The sequence below is a fragment of the Acanthopagrus latus genome, chromosome 12 (assembly GCF_904848185.1).
Source record: "Acanthopagrus latus isolate v.2019 chromosome 12, fAcaLat1.1, whole genome shotgun sequence".
NCBI classification, from domain to species: Eukaryota; Metazoa; Chordata; class Actinopteri; order Spariformes; family Sparidae; genus Acanthopagrus; species Acanthopagrus latus.
Genome location: NC_051050.1, coordinates 9,462,134 through 9,476,507, shown reverse-complemented (window position 1 = coordinate 9,476,507; position 14,374 = coordinate 9,462,134). Strand labels below are relative to the sequence as shown.

General features: G+C 42.9%; 3 protein-coding genes across 3 annotated transcripts; 2 read left to right on the top strand and 1 right to left on the bottom strand.

The window, feature by feature from the left end:
• The first annotated feature begins 7,547 nt into the window (after positions 1–7,547).
• On the top strand, positions 7,548–8,452 carry LOC119030120 (heat shock protein 30-like). The gene has a single exon (XM_037117492.1). It carries the CDS (start codon positions 7,703–7,705, stop codon positions 8,366–8,368), a length of 666 nt encoding a protein of 221 aa, XP_036973387.1. The 5' UTR covers positions 7,548–7,702; the 3' UTR covers positions 8,369–8,452.
• A 1,092-nt stretch (positions 8,453–9,544) lies between these two features.
• Positions 9,545–10,443, top strand: LOC119030121 (heat shock protein 30-like). Its single transcript, XM_037117493.1, has one exon. The coding sequence runs from the start codon at positions 9,695–9,697 to the stop codon at positions 10,361–10,363; it is 669 nt and encodes a 222-aa protein (XP_036973388.1). The 5' UTR covers positions 9,545–9,694; the 3' UTR covers positions 10,364–10,443.
• A 1,261-nt stretch (positions 10,444–11,704) lies between these two features.
• On the bottom strand, positions 11,705–14,350 carry LOC119030466 (heat shock protein 30-like). Its single transcript, XM_037118072.1, has one exon. The coding sequence runs from the start codon at positions 12,443–12,445 to the stop codon at positions 11,777–11,779; it is 669 nt and encodes a 222-aa protein (XP_036973967.1). The 5' UTR covers positions 12,446–14,350; the 3' UTR covers positions 11,705–11,776.
• Between the last annotated feature and the right edge of the window lie 24 nt (positions 14,351–14,374).

The window sequence follows — 14,374 nt, the reverse complement described above, 5'->3', positions numbered from 1 at the left end:
GGCAATGAATCGTTTCGTGTCACACTTATTAAGTAACATGCTTTCTAATCTTTGGGCTCGGGGGAAGACATTTAAAGTCCACCTCAATTCTGGGAGAAAATAGGAATCATTGGTGTTAAGGTCAAATTTGGGTTGCAAGTGTTTTTCAAAGTCATGTGACTCGATCTACCCTAACCCTTATTCTATGGCTTTGGTTTACTTAAATGCAGTAGGGAGCCTGTGAGTTACGTCTGCTCATACCAAGACACACTGACACTGGCATCATGAAGAGCAGTTTATAAAAATGCTAAATTAATTTTTGCTGTCAGACTCTCTTATGATTAAGGGTTTTCGTGATGGTCTTTCTTGTAATTTCATGCTGGGGAACCGTCCCTTTGAGTTTCAATCACCTCTGTGGTTTGGCTGCTCGCTTCAGATCCACGGATCAAGAGAATAGAGGCTGCCTCTGATGGAGGACGGCTCTTTTGCGGGATTATTTGCTTGGTTTTCATCAAACAAACACTTTTCCAGTGGAGGACTCAGTGTATGGATTTAGGGTTGAGGGAGAACTGAAGAATCGGTGGGTGCGGGCCTGAAGGATGCCGGCTAATGTGGATTAGGTTAAACAAACCCATTAAAACATGAAAGGTTGTTGATAGCTGATGTGGGAGTATCAGACATCTGCTCTAAGAGACCAGGAGCTTTAGGGTATTTATGAGCGTGTGTGCATGCGTGTGTGCATGCATGTGTGTGTGTGTGTGTGTGTGTGTGTGTGTGTGTGTGTGTGTGTGCTGCCGGTGAATCGATAGTGATGACAGCAGGCCGGGTTCTATTACCTATTTAATTATCCTCCATCAAACAAACATGATAGCACCTTGAGATCACTTAGACCAAGGTCCCTCACATCTATACACACACACTCTCACAGACAGAGAGAGAGAGAGAGAGACCTCACAAAAGTACAGGGTCGCTTTAACTTTTACTATCATGGAGAAGGAAAAAGAGCCGAGGTCGACAAGGCACAAATATAAACTCTAAAGGGAAGATGGCAGGTTCTTTAATTAACCCCGTTCTCTGACCTTTAGACAAAGAACACATAGTAAATAAGGTAACGCACAAGGACATTTATGTAAGACGGCATTATTTGATTTTCTCTCATCTGATTATATAGTAATGGCCATGTTGAGCATCACCAGTTAAAGAAGTGCAGGCAGTGGCGGAAGAAGAATTCAGATCCTAACCAGTTCTAATCCCACATTGTTAAAAATACTCCGCAGCCAGTGAAAGTCCTGTGTTCCAAACCTCACTGATAAAAGTATGTATTATCATCAAAACGTGCTCAGAGACGCACTTCTTAGTTTTGAGGAAGACCTTTAAAGAGAGGAGAAAAAAAAACCTTCACTAATTGCTCTTCATTGATTAATAAACAAAAGAAATTGTGCTGTCCTCAAAGTGTCTTGCATAGAATGATGTTCTGTTTTATTACTGTATTATTATCGTGTTAAAACCCAAACCCACATGGTGCACCTTTCCAGTATGAAATATAAAAGTGCTCAGTGGCGAGTAAAATGGTCCCTAATAGTGTTTTAATGTTATGATGTATTTGGTTTCATATTACTGCTGCTTTAATGAGTTCATTTAAAGCTGTGCAAAACTGAACCACTTCATGTACTGCTGACTAGTTGCATCTCCACCCATCATTATGATTGCAGCACCGCCGTATCCCCACAAAGTCAAGTCCGTTTTCATGAGCTCAGATAAACAGCCGTGTTTTCAGCTTAGTGACAGAGCGTTTTTCAGCGCATCCAAGAGGGTTTTCAATGACTTTATTTGATTTAAGAAGTTGGAGGATTTTCTCAGCCCATAAAGGAACAATTAATCCCTCAGATTACCACAAACATTCACAAGCAATGCCTTTGGAGATACATGGTTTTCACTGGACAAGACGCATATGATTTATTGTAAACATAGCTAGTGCGAGTAACTTGTAACTCACACTGTCAGATAAATGTAGTGGAGTACTGATATCTGCCTGTGGGATGTGGTTGGGGTGGATGTATAAAGTTCTCCAAGAAGGTGGAGAACATTACACTAGTCCTGACATCACTGACACTGACTTCCTGTGTGTCAGAGGATAGATTTAATATTGCATTACATTTAAACAAATGGAGCAGGTTTACTCAGTGTTCCCGAAAAGCAAAACCAAGCGGAGTGAGGCTCCTAACCTGTGCAACGAGCTTGAAACGAACTGTAAACTCATTAAAATCATGACCTTCATAACTGTAACCTGCAACTTTGCATTTCAAATGGAAATGTCTTAATGACTTATTTTGATGCATCTCTTTGCCCTGTAAAGCGCTATGATTTGCCTTGTGTCTGAATCGAGCTATATCAATAAACTTGCCTTGCCTGCCATACAATGGAAATACTTAAGTAAAGCACAAGTACATTGAATTTGCTTGTTTACCAAAGTACATCACAGAGTAGATGTACTCAGCGCGATTACCTCCTATCGTAAGCATGCGCTGACTTCGTGCCACTTTGCAGCAGCGCAGGCGGCACGTGGCGTCCGGCCTTGTTTATGTCTGGCAGGAGGCGACCCAGCCCCTTTCGTCTGGTGTCGACGCCGTCTGACGAGGCATAAATAATAAAGACTCTGCGTTTGAAATCAAAACATTCATAACAATGATGACTTGTCGACAAAAAAAAAAACAAATCAGGCTGTTTGGATGCTGCAGCTGGGAAAGAGCAACATGACCGCCACAGACAGCAGTGAGACGTGTGTGTGTGGGTGTGTGTGCATGTGTGTGTCTGATTTGGCTGGGGGTGCCTGTCCCCTCTTTCCCTCTCTCTCTCTGTCTCTCTCTCTCTGGCATGATTACATAACATGAGATCAGCGGTGAAAGCTGTGTGTGTTGTGTATGTGTGTGTACAGTGCGCGCGTGCAGTGGAGAGCAGGTCTGTGTGTCGCGTGACTCGGTGCGTATGTGTGACCCAGATATGTCGAGCAGTCTCTCATGGCTTCATTAGGGCATAAACTGAAAGTTCACAATCTATAACCTTCAAATTATCATCCTGCCTGCTCCCAGCAACTCTGTGTGTGTGTGTGTGTGTGTGTGTGTGTGTGCACGCCTGTGTCATTGTCATTTCTCTCTTATGGACTTGGGGTATGGGAGGAGTTGCTCGTTCTGAGGGTGTTTTTCCAGCTTTTCGAAAGTTGTTTTTTTTTAACGACGTCCTCGATGCTCCTCTGCACAGAAACACAAGAGGCTGCTGGATAATTTGAAGATAAGTGAAGCAGCTGCAATCACTTCAACTTTGCTATGGAATATGGCTGTAAATGCTGCAATATCCATGAGCCTAAAATGCGACAGTCCTCACGTTGTTTGACCCGCACAAAATGTGTCATACGGACACCAGACGTCGTACAGTTGGTGGAATACGCCAAACTGGGGATCGAATATGATAAACATGATGCCTTGATGGACAGATGGCTCATGGTGCAGCGATGCATCCTGACACGTGTTGCGCTGCTGGTGCGTTGATATCTGCCATATAAGACAAGTATTTATGAACTTGCTACTGCTAGGGTAAAAGTTGAGTTGGAAGTTGAGTATGGAAGTCAAAGAACTGACTACTTAATTAAGATTAGAGTTTAAAGTATTAACTACTTGGCTATGGTAAGGGAGTGAAAGAATCCTGTCCTGTCCACCGTCTGGATCCAAAACAACCCCACACCACTTGGTACCTTACAGACAAGGGTTATAATTCCTATGGCTGCACTTGTAGTTCTGTTTATTTGGTCTGTCGGTGGGGGGTGTGGGGGGGGGGATCTGCATTTTCTCGGAGTAAACCTGAAGTCATACAGCCTGGAGGCAACAGAGATAACTGGTTTGACAGTTTTGATGATTGTCATCTTGCATCAGGACCCTTGTGGAGAAATCAAACGCTGTAGCGGTTGACTCCGCCCTTTATTGCTTTCGGTGTGTATGCGTGTTGTTTGGTTACACAAAGAGCTAACTTTGCTTCCTGTGGAGTTCATGCTCAGGTTAATCAGCTTTTGAAAATTGTGCTACAGTCAGAGATCTGTTATAAAAAATCCTTGTGGTTGGCCTGCTTGATTTCGCGGCCTTGGTCCGGTTGCTTGATCCGCACCAGGGTTCATTCTAAAGCTTTCGCACAAGCCCTAACAAACTGCACAAACTAACTGTTTCAGCCGAACCAGTCATCATCAGTACAGTCTTGTCGTATGCCTGGAGTCGGCGTTGGCCCTCGTGTCACTGTTGCCGCGGAGAAGAAGTTAGTCAGGGGTGAGAATCAGAGGTACAACAGATTCAGCAGGCCTCGTTGTTGGGATGCAAAACAAAACACTGTGCCACAGTTTGCCGAATTCACCCAGAAACTGCTGCAGCAGGGATACGGCATCTGCTCACCCGCTCCCTGGGTGCACGTTGAAGGGAAAGAGCATCTGAAAGTGAACCGATTCAAACTGTTCCATCAGCTATCTAACGCTCTCACGCTGAGTTTCTATCCAAAGAACCAGATATGTGCTCCCTTTTTTTTTTTTTTTGCACCGCAGATTGAACCAGGAGAGTTTCGTACCTCTCCGCGCTTTGAGACAGTGAGAGCGGTGCCAGTCACCTCACGCTGTCTGTGCCAGGAAATGAACGGGGGCTCCTTCTCCGGTAGACGCCTGGAAATAACACCTCCTCCTTAGACAACTCTGTAACGGAGATAAGGAAGGCAGTACAGGAGAGTTATCACTTCCAGGACCACTGCAGCATTTCACTACCTCGCTCTCACTCGCCCTTCACATCTCCACCCCCCCCACCACCACCTCCTTTTCTCGAGTCCCGCCTCATCACTTCTCTTTCCCTCTTCCCACTCCTCTGGCGTTCTCTCATCTCTCTCTCTCTCTCTCTCTCCCCCCTGCTGCATCTTCTCTCCCCCCCTCCTCCCCGCTCTCTCTCTACCTCTCTTCCCCTCCTCCCCACATGTCTGTCTGTTCGAAAAACTGGAGCAACATCTTAATCGAGGCTCAGAGACGTGACGGGAATTTCTAAGCAACCCCGGCTCTGCGGCACAGACACAAACACATGCACGGCAACGCACACATTCTGCTTGGCAGCCAATTAACAGCCTGCGATCCAGAGCCAAAGGAATAACTGCATGTTGATGAGCTGGCGGCTGTGTGTGTGTGTGTGTGTGTGTGTGTCTATGTGCGCGTGTCTATGTGTGTGTTTGTGACGAGCCGGTGGCCGTCAGAAGCACTTACACAGATAGAGGGATATCTCTTTTATGTGTTGAGGGGAAAGAGGGGGATTATGGCGCATTATAAACCATCTCTGTGAGGGACAAACTAAGACAGGAACAAGGAAGTGCAAGATTCTCTTTGTGAGTGTGTGTGTGTGTGTGTGTGTGTGTGCGTCTGTGTGTGTGTGTTTGTGCATGCAAGCAGCATTAGGGGCAACAATGCGGATGATTTACACGGAGCTGAGTCTGGCTTTTCTCCTCCTCATCCTTCCCCTATTTTCCTTACCTTTCGTTCTGCTCCTCCTCCTCCTCCTCCTCCTCCTCACTTCTTCTATCTTGCCTTCACTTTGGGGAGTTCATCCAAAGGTGAACGCCCATCCAAAAAAAAAGAAAGAGTATCTTTTTCTCTTTTCCCCCCATCCAAAAAAAAAAAAACCTCATATATTCTCTTTATGTGTCAAAAATATTGACACCAGCCTTGACACAATATCCCCGAGCAGCAAAGCACCATGTTTGCCAGTCCAGATTTCATCATCCGTCTGTGTTTTTTTGGAAGGAACACACTGAAAAGGAGACTGTGGGTTTAAATCCTGCCTCCTGTGTTGTTGTTGGTGCCCTACTTTTCTGCACAGTCCTCCGTTGTTAGACTTTTTTTCTGTACATTCTCTGGATGAATAGGTAGAAAGCTGTCAGAGGAGAGGAGTGAAGTACGATATGCAAGTGAATGAAGTAATATTGAGTTGTGTCACAGCTGCAGCACACTATAAGCACACAATATTACCAGACCAGCAAGAATCCAACCAAACTTAACATCCGCACAACATGTTTTTTTATAAATTTTTTCATTTAGTCGTAATCTTTTTTCATGGAGTCCATCTTAAATGAGTCCTTGCTTTTATTTTGCTTTGTTATGATTATGCAGCCACATGGGATCTGGCACACATTTTAAGTACACAATATTACAAGGTCAGCCAAAAATCCATTGAGAATAACTTGGATTATGGGATATTTCTCTCCTTCTCGTTTTTCTTTGTTTTTTTTTCTCTTTTTTATTTTTTTTTTCCTTGTTGATTTTAATTCTTTTTTTCTCCTTTTGAGTTTATTTCTCTTATCATACATTTTTATATAATTGTTTTCTTTTTTCCCTCCCTTTCATTTGTCAGTTTGTTTTATTAAAAAAGTGTTTGTTTTTTTTTTTTTTACTTTTTCTTTGTCTATCTCGGTTTTACACTCATGCAGCCAGATGAGACCTGTCACGTCATCATCACTTTATACGAAACCTGCTCAACGCGCGACACAGCCGGTGCATCATGATCGCTTCTTGCATAACAGCGTCGAAATGTGTGTGAGTGTTCAGTTTTGATCAGCCATGTCACAACAGTGAAAATGAATGCATGAGTTCACTGTCACAGTCTGAGCAATAAAGTGTGTCATCGTGAGCAGCAATATACGTTAGTAAATTAATTACTCTGGGATGACAGCTAGTGGCAAAGAGCTGCAATGGCAGGAAAGTTGCGGTGGATAGGAGGATGACTTTGTTGGTAAGTGTTTGTGGAAGGGAATGCTGCTATCTAGTGGAGAAAGATGCAGAAGACAGGAGCGGATCAGAGAAAACTGAGTGCAGAACACTGGAAGGCTTGGACGGTCTCGTGCTGAGACAGCAAGCAGCACTGTGTTTCATCTGCGAGGCTCAAAAAGCTGAACATCTACTGAAGGAGCTGTCTCTCATGGATTCCCTCAGAAGAGTGCTTGGTGCGAGGGGGAATGTAGTATTCACCCAATTTCTGTTCCAATCTGTGATAGAATGGAGTGAAAAAGAAGTCTCAATTATAGAGATTATTCACTGATATCTTTTTACTATTTCCTACATTCCTAGTCCTAAATTCCACATTTACTTATTTCTTCCCGTCAAAGAAACACAAAGACTGACCTTTTACTATTGTCCATCTTTGGCATTTTGAACCAATTTCTCATAAAGACACACACATGCACACACTCAAACACAAACTTTTTTTGTGTGTGTGTGTGGGTGCTAACATTAACATGAAGATTTGAAAATTATATGATTATCTGTTCATCTGTTTTTTGTCATATCACAGTAAACACCCTGAGGACACGCTTGAAATAAAAAGCATCCCTGTTTTCACCAGTCTGTATTCAAAAAACTATGTTTTCATACACAAACATTCTTTCAACTGATGATTATTCCCGTGAGATTATTTTAAACAGGAAACTTCCTGATCAATCACGAATGAGCCAGTGATGTCAGTCCTCCAGAGTAACAGCTCCACCCAGTGGAGAGCTGTGGTAACGACAGGAAAGTTCCTGAACACTCTGGAGCTCCTCCAGTTAGAATATAAAAGCTGGGACAGTCCCACTGCTGAGACACAAAGCAACACAGAGGAGAAGAGACACTTTAACAGAGATTCATCTCTCAACAAGACCAGTCGACACTCAACACTCAGTGAAGATGCTGTGCTCTGGTGGACTCCAGTCTGCACTCAGTCCATTGATGGACTTGTACTGGCCTGTACGCAGTCTGTGGCCAGAGGTCAGACCTCTGCTCTACCAGCAGGATCTACTGCAGAGAAACCTACAGGAGCTCCGCAGCAGCCTGGAGCTGATGGACAAACTTCAACAGGACATCCTGGAGGAGACGGAGCCTTTCCAAAGCGCTGTGGCCGTACAACCGCTCTCCTACCAGCTGGAGAAAGAGGGAGAGCGCTTTGGCCTGACCCTGGACACTCAAGGCTTTTCCCCAGAGGAGCTGTCTGTCAGGCAGGTGGGCAGGAAGCTGAGAGTCAGCGGGAAGACAGAGAAGAAGCAGGAGGACGAGGAAGGCTCATACTCTTACAGATGCCACCAGTTCAGGCGGGAGTTTGACCTGCCCCAAGGGCTGAACCCTGAAGACGTCACCTGCTACCTGGCTCCAGACGGGAAGCTCCACATCCAGGCGGCCCAAGATCCACGTGTCGAGGAGGCTGAGAGAGAGCTGACTGTCAAGAGGAGCTCGGAGGAGAACACACAGCAGAGTGTGTGTTCACACAGAGAAGACAGCAGCAGCAGCAGCAGCACAGAGACAGACAACAGCACACAGGACAAACCTCAACACATGGACTCATCTGCATGTTGTTAACAAGGGGTTTAAATAGAAATGTGTTAAATGATGATCAGATCTGTGCCTTTGTATTTGTATAACTGAGGATGATGAATAAATCTATTTAAAATGAAATCATGTTTTTTTCAGTTTTCTGTTCTTTTCTTTTGCACAGAGCTCATATTTTGGTTTGGAAACTACTTAAAAAATAACTATTTTTTACACAAATTAATGTAAATGTAAAGAAGAAATAAGTCTCTATCAAAAAGACAATTCACTGATATCTTTTCCTTTTCCTACATTCCATAAATCCCCTTTTACTACTTTCTTCTTATCATAGGAACACAATGACAGACCTCTTATTATCTTCCATGTTTGGCATTTTAGACCAAATTTGAAAGTGTGTAGTTTTTTTTTTTCATTTTCTCGACTTTAACACTGAACTTAATTTTATACTACATAGAGCTGATTCTAACAACAACATGATCATATTATGAAAAGTATCATCCACCAGTAAAATGACTGAAGACACTCTGTAAAGTACAAAGTGTAAGTCTTCATCAGTCTGTATTAAAACTATAATAACCCTTAGTGGTTGTTTTCCTCTGTGCACCAGTCATGTTGTAGTTCACATGCATTAAATATATTTAGTGAAGACCTTGAAGGAATTTAATAAAACATGTTAGATTTATTTTTTGTGCAAAATGGAAGTTATCACTAGACTGACATTATGATGTCACAGTGAAGCTGACCTTTGACCTTTTGGATATAAAATGTCATCACTTCATCATTATGTCCTGTTGGATATTTGTGTGAAAATTTGTCACAATGAGTGAATGAGTTCTTGAGTTATGGTCAAAAATATGTTTTATGAGGTCACAACAATATTTGACCTTTGAACATGAGAATCTATTCAGTTCATTTTTGAGTCCAAACTGATATTTGTGGCAGATTTGAAATATTTCCTCAAGAAAGGGACAGACAGTCAACCAAAATCATAATGACACAAGCCATGGCTGTCACTGGCGTGAATAAAAAATATATATTCTTCAACTGGTTGATTTGAATTCAACATAACCATCACTTTTTAGTGATGACAGTTTGCTTGAGATTATTTCAAACAAGAAACTTCCTGATCAGTCACGAATGAGCCAGTGATGTCAGTCCTCCAGAGTAACAGCTCCACCCAGTGGAGAGCTGTGGTAACGACAGGAAAGTTCCTGAACACTCTGGAGCTCCTCCAGTTAGAATATAAAAGCTGGGACAGTCCCACTGCTGAGACACAAAGCAACACAGAGGAGAAGAGACACTTTAACAGAGATTCATCTCTCAACAAGACCAGTCGACACTCAACACTCAGTGAAGATGCTGTGCTCTGGTGGACTCCAGTCTGCACTCAGTCCATTGATGGACTTGTACTGGCCTGTACGCAGTCTGTGGCCAGAGGTCAGACCTCTGCTCTACCAGCAGGATCTACTGCAGAGAAACCTACAGGAGCTCCGCAGCAGCCTGGAGCTGATGGACAAACTTCAACAGGACATCCTGGAGGAGACGGAGCCTTTCCAAAGCGCTGTGGCCGTACAACCGCTCTCCTACCAGCCGGAGAAAGAGGGAGAGCGCTTTGGCCTGACCCTGGACACTCAAGGCTTTTCCCCAGAGGAGCTGTCTGTCAGGCAGGTGGGCAGGAAGCTGAGAGTCAGCGGGAAGACAGAGAAGAAGCAGGAGGACGAGGAAGGCTCCTACTCTTACAGATGCCACCAGTTCAGGCGGGAGTTTGACCTGCCCCAAGGGCTGAACCCTGAAGACGTCACCTGCTACCTGGCTCCAGACGGGAAGCTCCACATCCAGGCGGCCCAAGATCCACGTGTGGAGGAGGCTGAGAGAGAGCTGACTGTCAAGAGGAGCTCGGAGGGGAACACACAGCAGAGTGTGTGTTCACACAGAGAAGACAGCAGCAGCAGCAGCAGCAGCACAGAGACAGACAACAGCACACAGGACAAACCTCAACACATGGACTCATCTGCATGTTGTTAACAAGGAGTTTAAATAGAAATGTGTTACATGATGATCAGATCTGTGCCTTTGTACTTGTATGATAAATAAATCTATTTAAAATGAGACCATGTTTTCTCTGTTAAATGATACTGATATATTCTAGCCTTTCTCTTCTTTTGTGCCTTATTTGACAGGAAAGTTTGATGAGTTGACAGAAAAGGGGAGAGAGAAAGAGAAAGAGGATGATTTGAAAAAAAGGCCCATGGGCTGGTAACAAACCCTGGGCTGCTGTGGGGAGGACACAGCCTCTGCACATGGGAGACATTCTCTACCAGCTGAGCTACTGGGGTGGTGCCCCAAATATATATTTCTTTATGTGTTAAAGTGTGATCTATAAATGTATTGAAACAGGCTTACACTATACTCACCTTTCTTTATTATTATCCTTATCCTTATTTAAAGTACATCTAGTCTGGTTCTGAGAAAAAAAAAAAGGACAAAAAAAGCTAATTCATACTACACAGCAAGGCTACAGGTAACTTTGTACAAGTCCGTTCTAGTGTCGGCTCATAAACAGTGGTGTCACCAGATGGATCCCATTTGTTAAGAGTGTTTTCTCATAGAGTCAGAACACAAGCTAAGATCTACTGAAGTGAAATCAATGTGTGGAGAAAATTCACAAAGGTGAATTTTACTATATTTCAGTCAATTAAAAGGAGATCAAACTGCTTGTTCTTTCTTTTTCAATCACAGATCACTGGTTCTTAGCTCAGATGTTTGTTTTTTCTTGGTCAGCCGATGGAAACGATTATTGTTTTTCTCAAATAAATATAAGTATGCTTTAACATGTGTAAATATAATGGTGAGCTATGTGCAAAAGTAAATGATCTTCCCAGTGAAATGGCAGATAAACATGACTTCAGTTCAACTCTTTTTCTTTTTTTTCCAGACACTTGAATGAAACACATGTCAAACATAAGTTCATCTCAATCACCTCAAACAAAATGTGTCAGAACCAGACTAGATGTACTTTAAATAAGGATAAGGATAATAATAAAGAAAGGTGAGTATAGTGTAAGCCTGTTTCAGTACATTTATAGATCACACTTTAACACATAAAGAAATATATATTTGGGGCACCACCCCAGTAGCTCAGCTGGTAGAGCATGTCTCCCATGTGCAGAGGCTGTGTCCTCCCCACAGCAGCCCAGGGTTTGTTACCAGCCCATGGGCCTTTTTTTCAAATCATCCTCTTTCTCTTTCTCTCTCCCCTTTTCTGTCAACTCATCAAACTTTTCTGTCAAATAAGGCACAGAAGAAGAGAAAGGCTAGAATATATCAGTATCATTTAACAGAGAAAACATGGTCTCATTTTAAATAGATTTATTTATCATACAAGTACAAAGGCACAGATCTGATCATCATTTAACACATTTCTATTTAAACTCCTTGTTAACAACATGCAGATGAGTCCATGTGTTGAGGTTTGTCCTGTGTGCTGTTGTCTGTCTCTGTGCTGCTGCTGCTGCTGCTGCTGTCTTCTCTGTGTGAACACACACTCTGCTGTGTGTTCTCCTCCGAGCTCCTCTTGACAGTCAGCTCTCTCTCAGCCTCCTCCACACGTGGATCTTGGGCCGCCTGGATGTGGAGCTTCCCGTCTGGAGCCAGGTAGCAGGTGACGTCTTCAGGGTTCAGCCCTTGGGGCAGGTCAAACTCCCGCCTGAACTGGTGGCATCTGTAAGAGTAGGAGCCTTCCTCGTCCTCCTGCTTCTTCTCTGTCTTCCCGCTGACTCTCAGCTTCCTGCCCACCTGCCTGACAGACAGCTCCTCTGGGGAAAAGCCTTGAGTGTCCAGGGTCAGGCCAAAGCGCTCTCCCTCTTTCTCCAGCTGGTAGGAGAGCGGTTGTACGGCCACAGCGCTTTGGAAAGGCTCCGTCTCCTCCAGGATGTCCTGTTGAAGTTTGTCCATCAGCTCCAGGCTGCTGCGGAGCTCCTGTAGGTTTCTCTGCAGTAGATCCTGCTGGTAGAGCAGAGGTCTGACCTCTGGCCACAGACTGCGTACAGGCCAGTACAAGTCCATCAATGGACTGAGTGCAGACTGGAGTCCACCAGAGCACAGCATCTTCACTGAGTGTTGAGTGTCGACTGGTCTTGTTGAGAGATGAATCTCTGTTAAAGTGTCTCTTCTCCTCTGTGTTGCTTTGTGTCTCAGCAGTGGGACTGTCCCAGCTTTTATATTCTAACTGGAGGAGCTCCAGAGTGTTCAGGAACTTTCCTGTCGTTACCACAGCTCTCCACTGGGTGGAGCTGTTACTCTATGGTGCTGCCATCACAGACTCTTTCCTGTGTTTTTAGGAACTTTCTTGTATTTACATGACACTACATGTCAGTTACACTTATAACTCACCACTTAGCCTGAATAGTGTCTGATTTTGCTGTCTAATAGTTAGGGTTTTATTTGTATCCTGGTATAAAGAGAGAGTGTTTCTCGCTTAGCAGCTCTGGCATGTAGTTTGTAGATCAGTTTAATTGTAATTACATCAAAATGTTGTTCCTCTTGCCTCCATCTCTGCATTTCCTTATTAGTGCTCAGCAAGTCAGCAATCTTCCTACTGTGGTCCTGAGATAGACTTATCTTCCTCTACAACCACATTACTCTGAAGCCACTGTCTGCCTATTAGTACCAAAATCAATAAGGGAGACCAGACAAGAACAGGCATTAATACAATAGAGAGAAGAGAAGAGAAGAGAAGAGAAGTAGTATTTCATCCTTGTAACTTAAGAATTAAAGTGTAATCTGTATTTTATTGTTTTAGAATTGTACAGTGAGGAAAAAAACTCAGCGTTCTATTTACTCTGTTCAAATGGCCAAACAACCACAGCATATTGCATAAATGGAAATTCAAATAGTCTATCTTTTTTTTTTTTTTTTTTACATACATGCAAAAGTAGTGCATGTCACTACTGTGACTGAAGTGGAATAACATGCTTGACAAACAACTCAGAATTTAATCTGTGTTCAGACTATACAGTAAACACTTTTACTAAATATCACTTGCATTTGATGCATGGCTTGTGAACTTCATCTTCATTTTGACTGCATATCTGCCTTTTTAATGAGCTATTAGAGGTCTTTTATATTTATTCTCTTATTGCAAAATGTTGTTGCAAATAAATTACATGCAATACATATATAACAATGTTCAACATAATTGTTTTCAGAGACATTTATTTATCATTGAACATCATACACTTGAAGACGGCAACAACTAACATTTCTGCTGGTTGTATTCTCTGATAACACTCCCTCCCCATGTGAAAAAAAAACAAATATTTCATTAAATAGTTCAGTTGATAACATAACCTCTGTCAGTCATGATCAGTTTTTTCACAAGTTAAAAGGTGCAGTATGTAAGATCTGACCACTTGTCAAACCCATGCTAACCATAGCTGCTGTAAGCTAGTTAGCTCTGTTAGCCATGAAGCTAGCGGTCCTGACTTGGCGCTCAGGGGAATTGTTGGTGTTTACACCGCTAGCACAGGAGCTATGGAGCATTACAGACTGGGGCTAACTGGTTGGCATGCAAACTTCAGCAGATATCTCTGTAAGACAATACATAGATGTCATAACCTCACAACTGCTATTCTTTGACCTTCTGCTGAAGATTTCAGTTAACTTTTTAATGTTTTCAACTAAAATTCTTACATAACGCACCTTTAAAATCCATAAAGATAAGAGAAATACAGTCATTTTGTCGAGCTTTGTCGTTAGTAACATTTAGAAAGTTTTTTTTTTAAATATACATTATGTTACTACATTATGTATATGTTGTTCAGTAAAAAGGTGACTTGACTTTCATCGTGTCAAAATCAGATGACGTGATTTGCGCGCACACTGCACTGTCCCTGGCTAAATGATAACCACTGTCAAAAGTCGAGAGTTGCTACGAACGTTGTTCAGCATGAAAACTGCTGCATTGTTGATTTTGGGCACAGTGGATGTGAGACATTTGAAAATGTATTCCTGGGTGGATCTGAATCATTTAAAAAA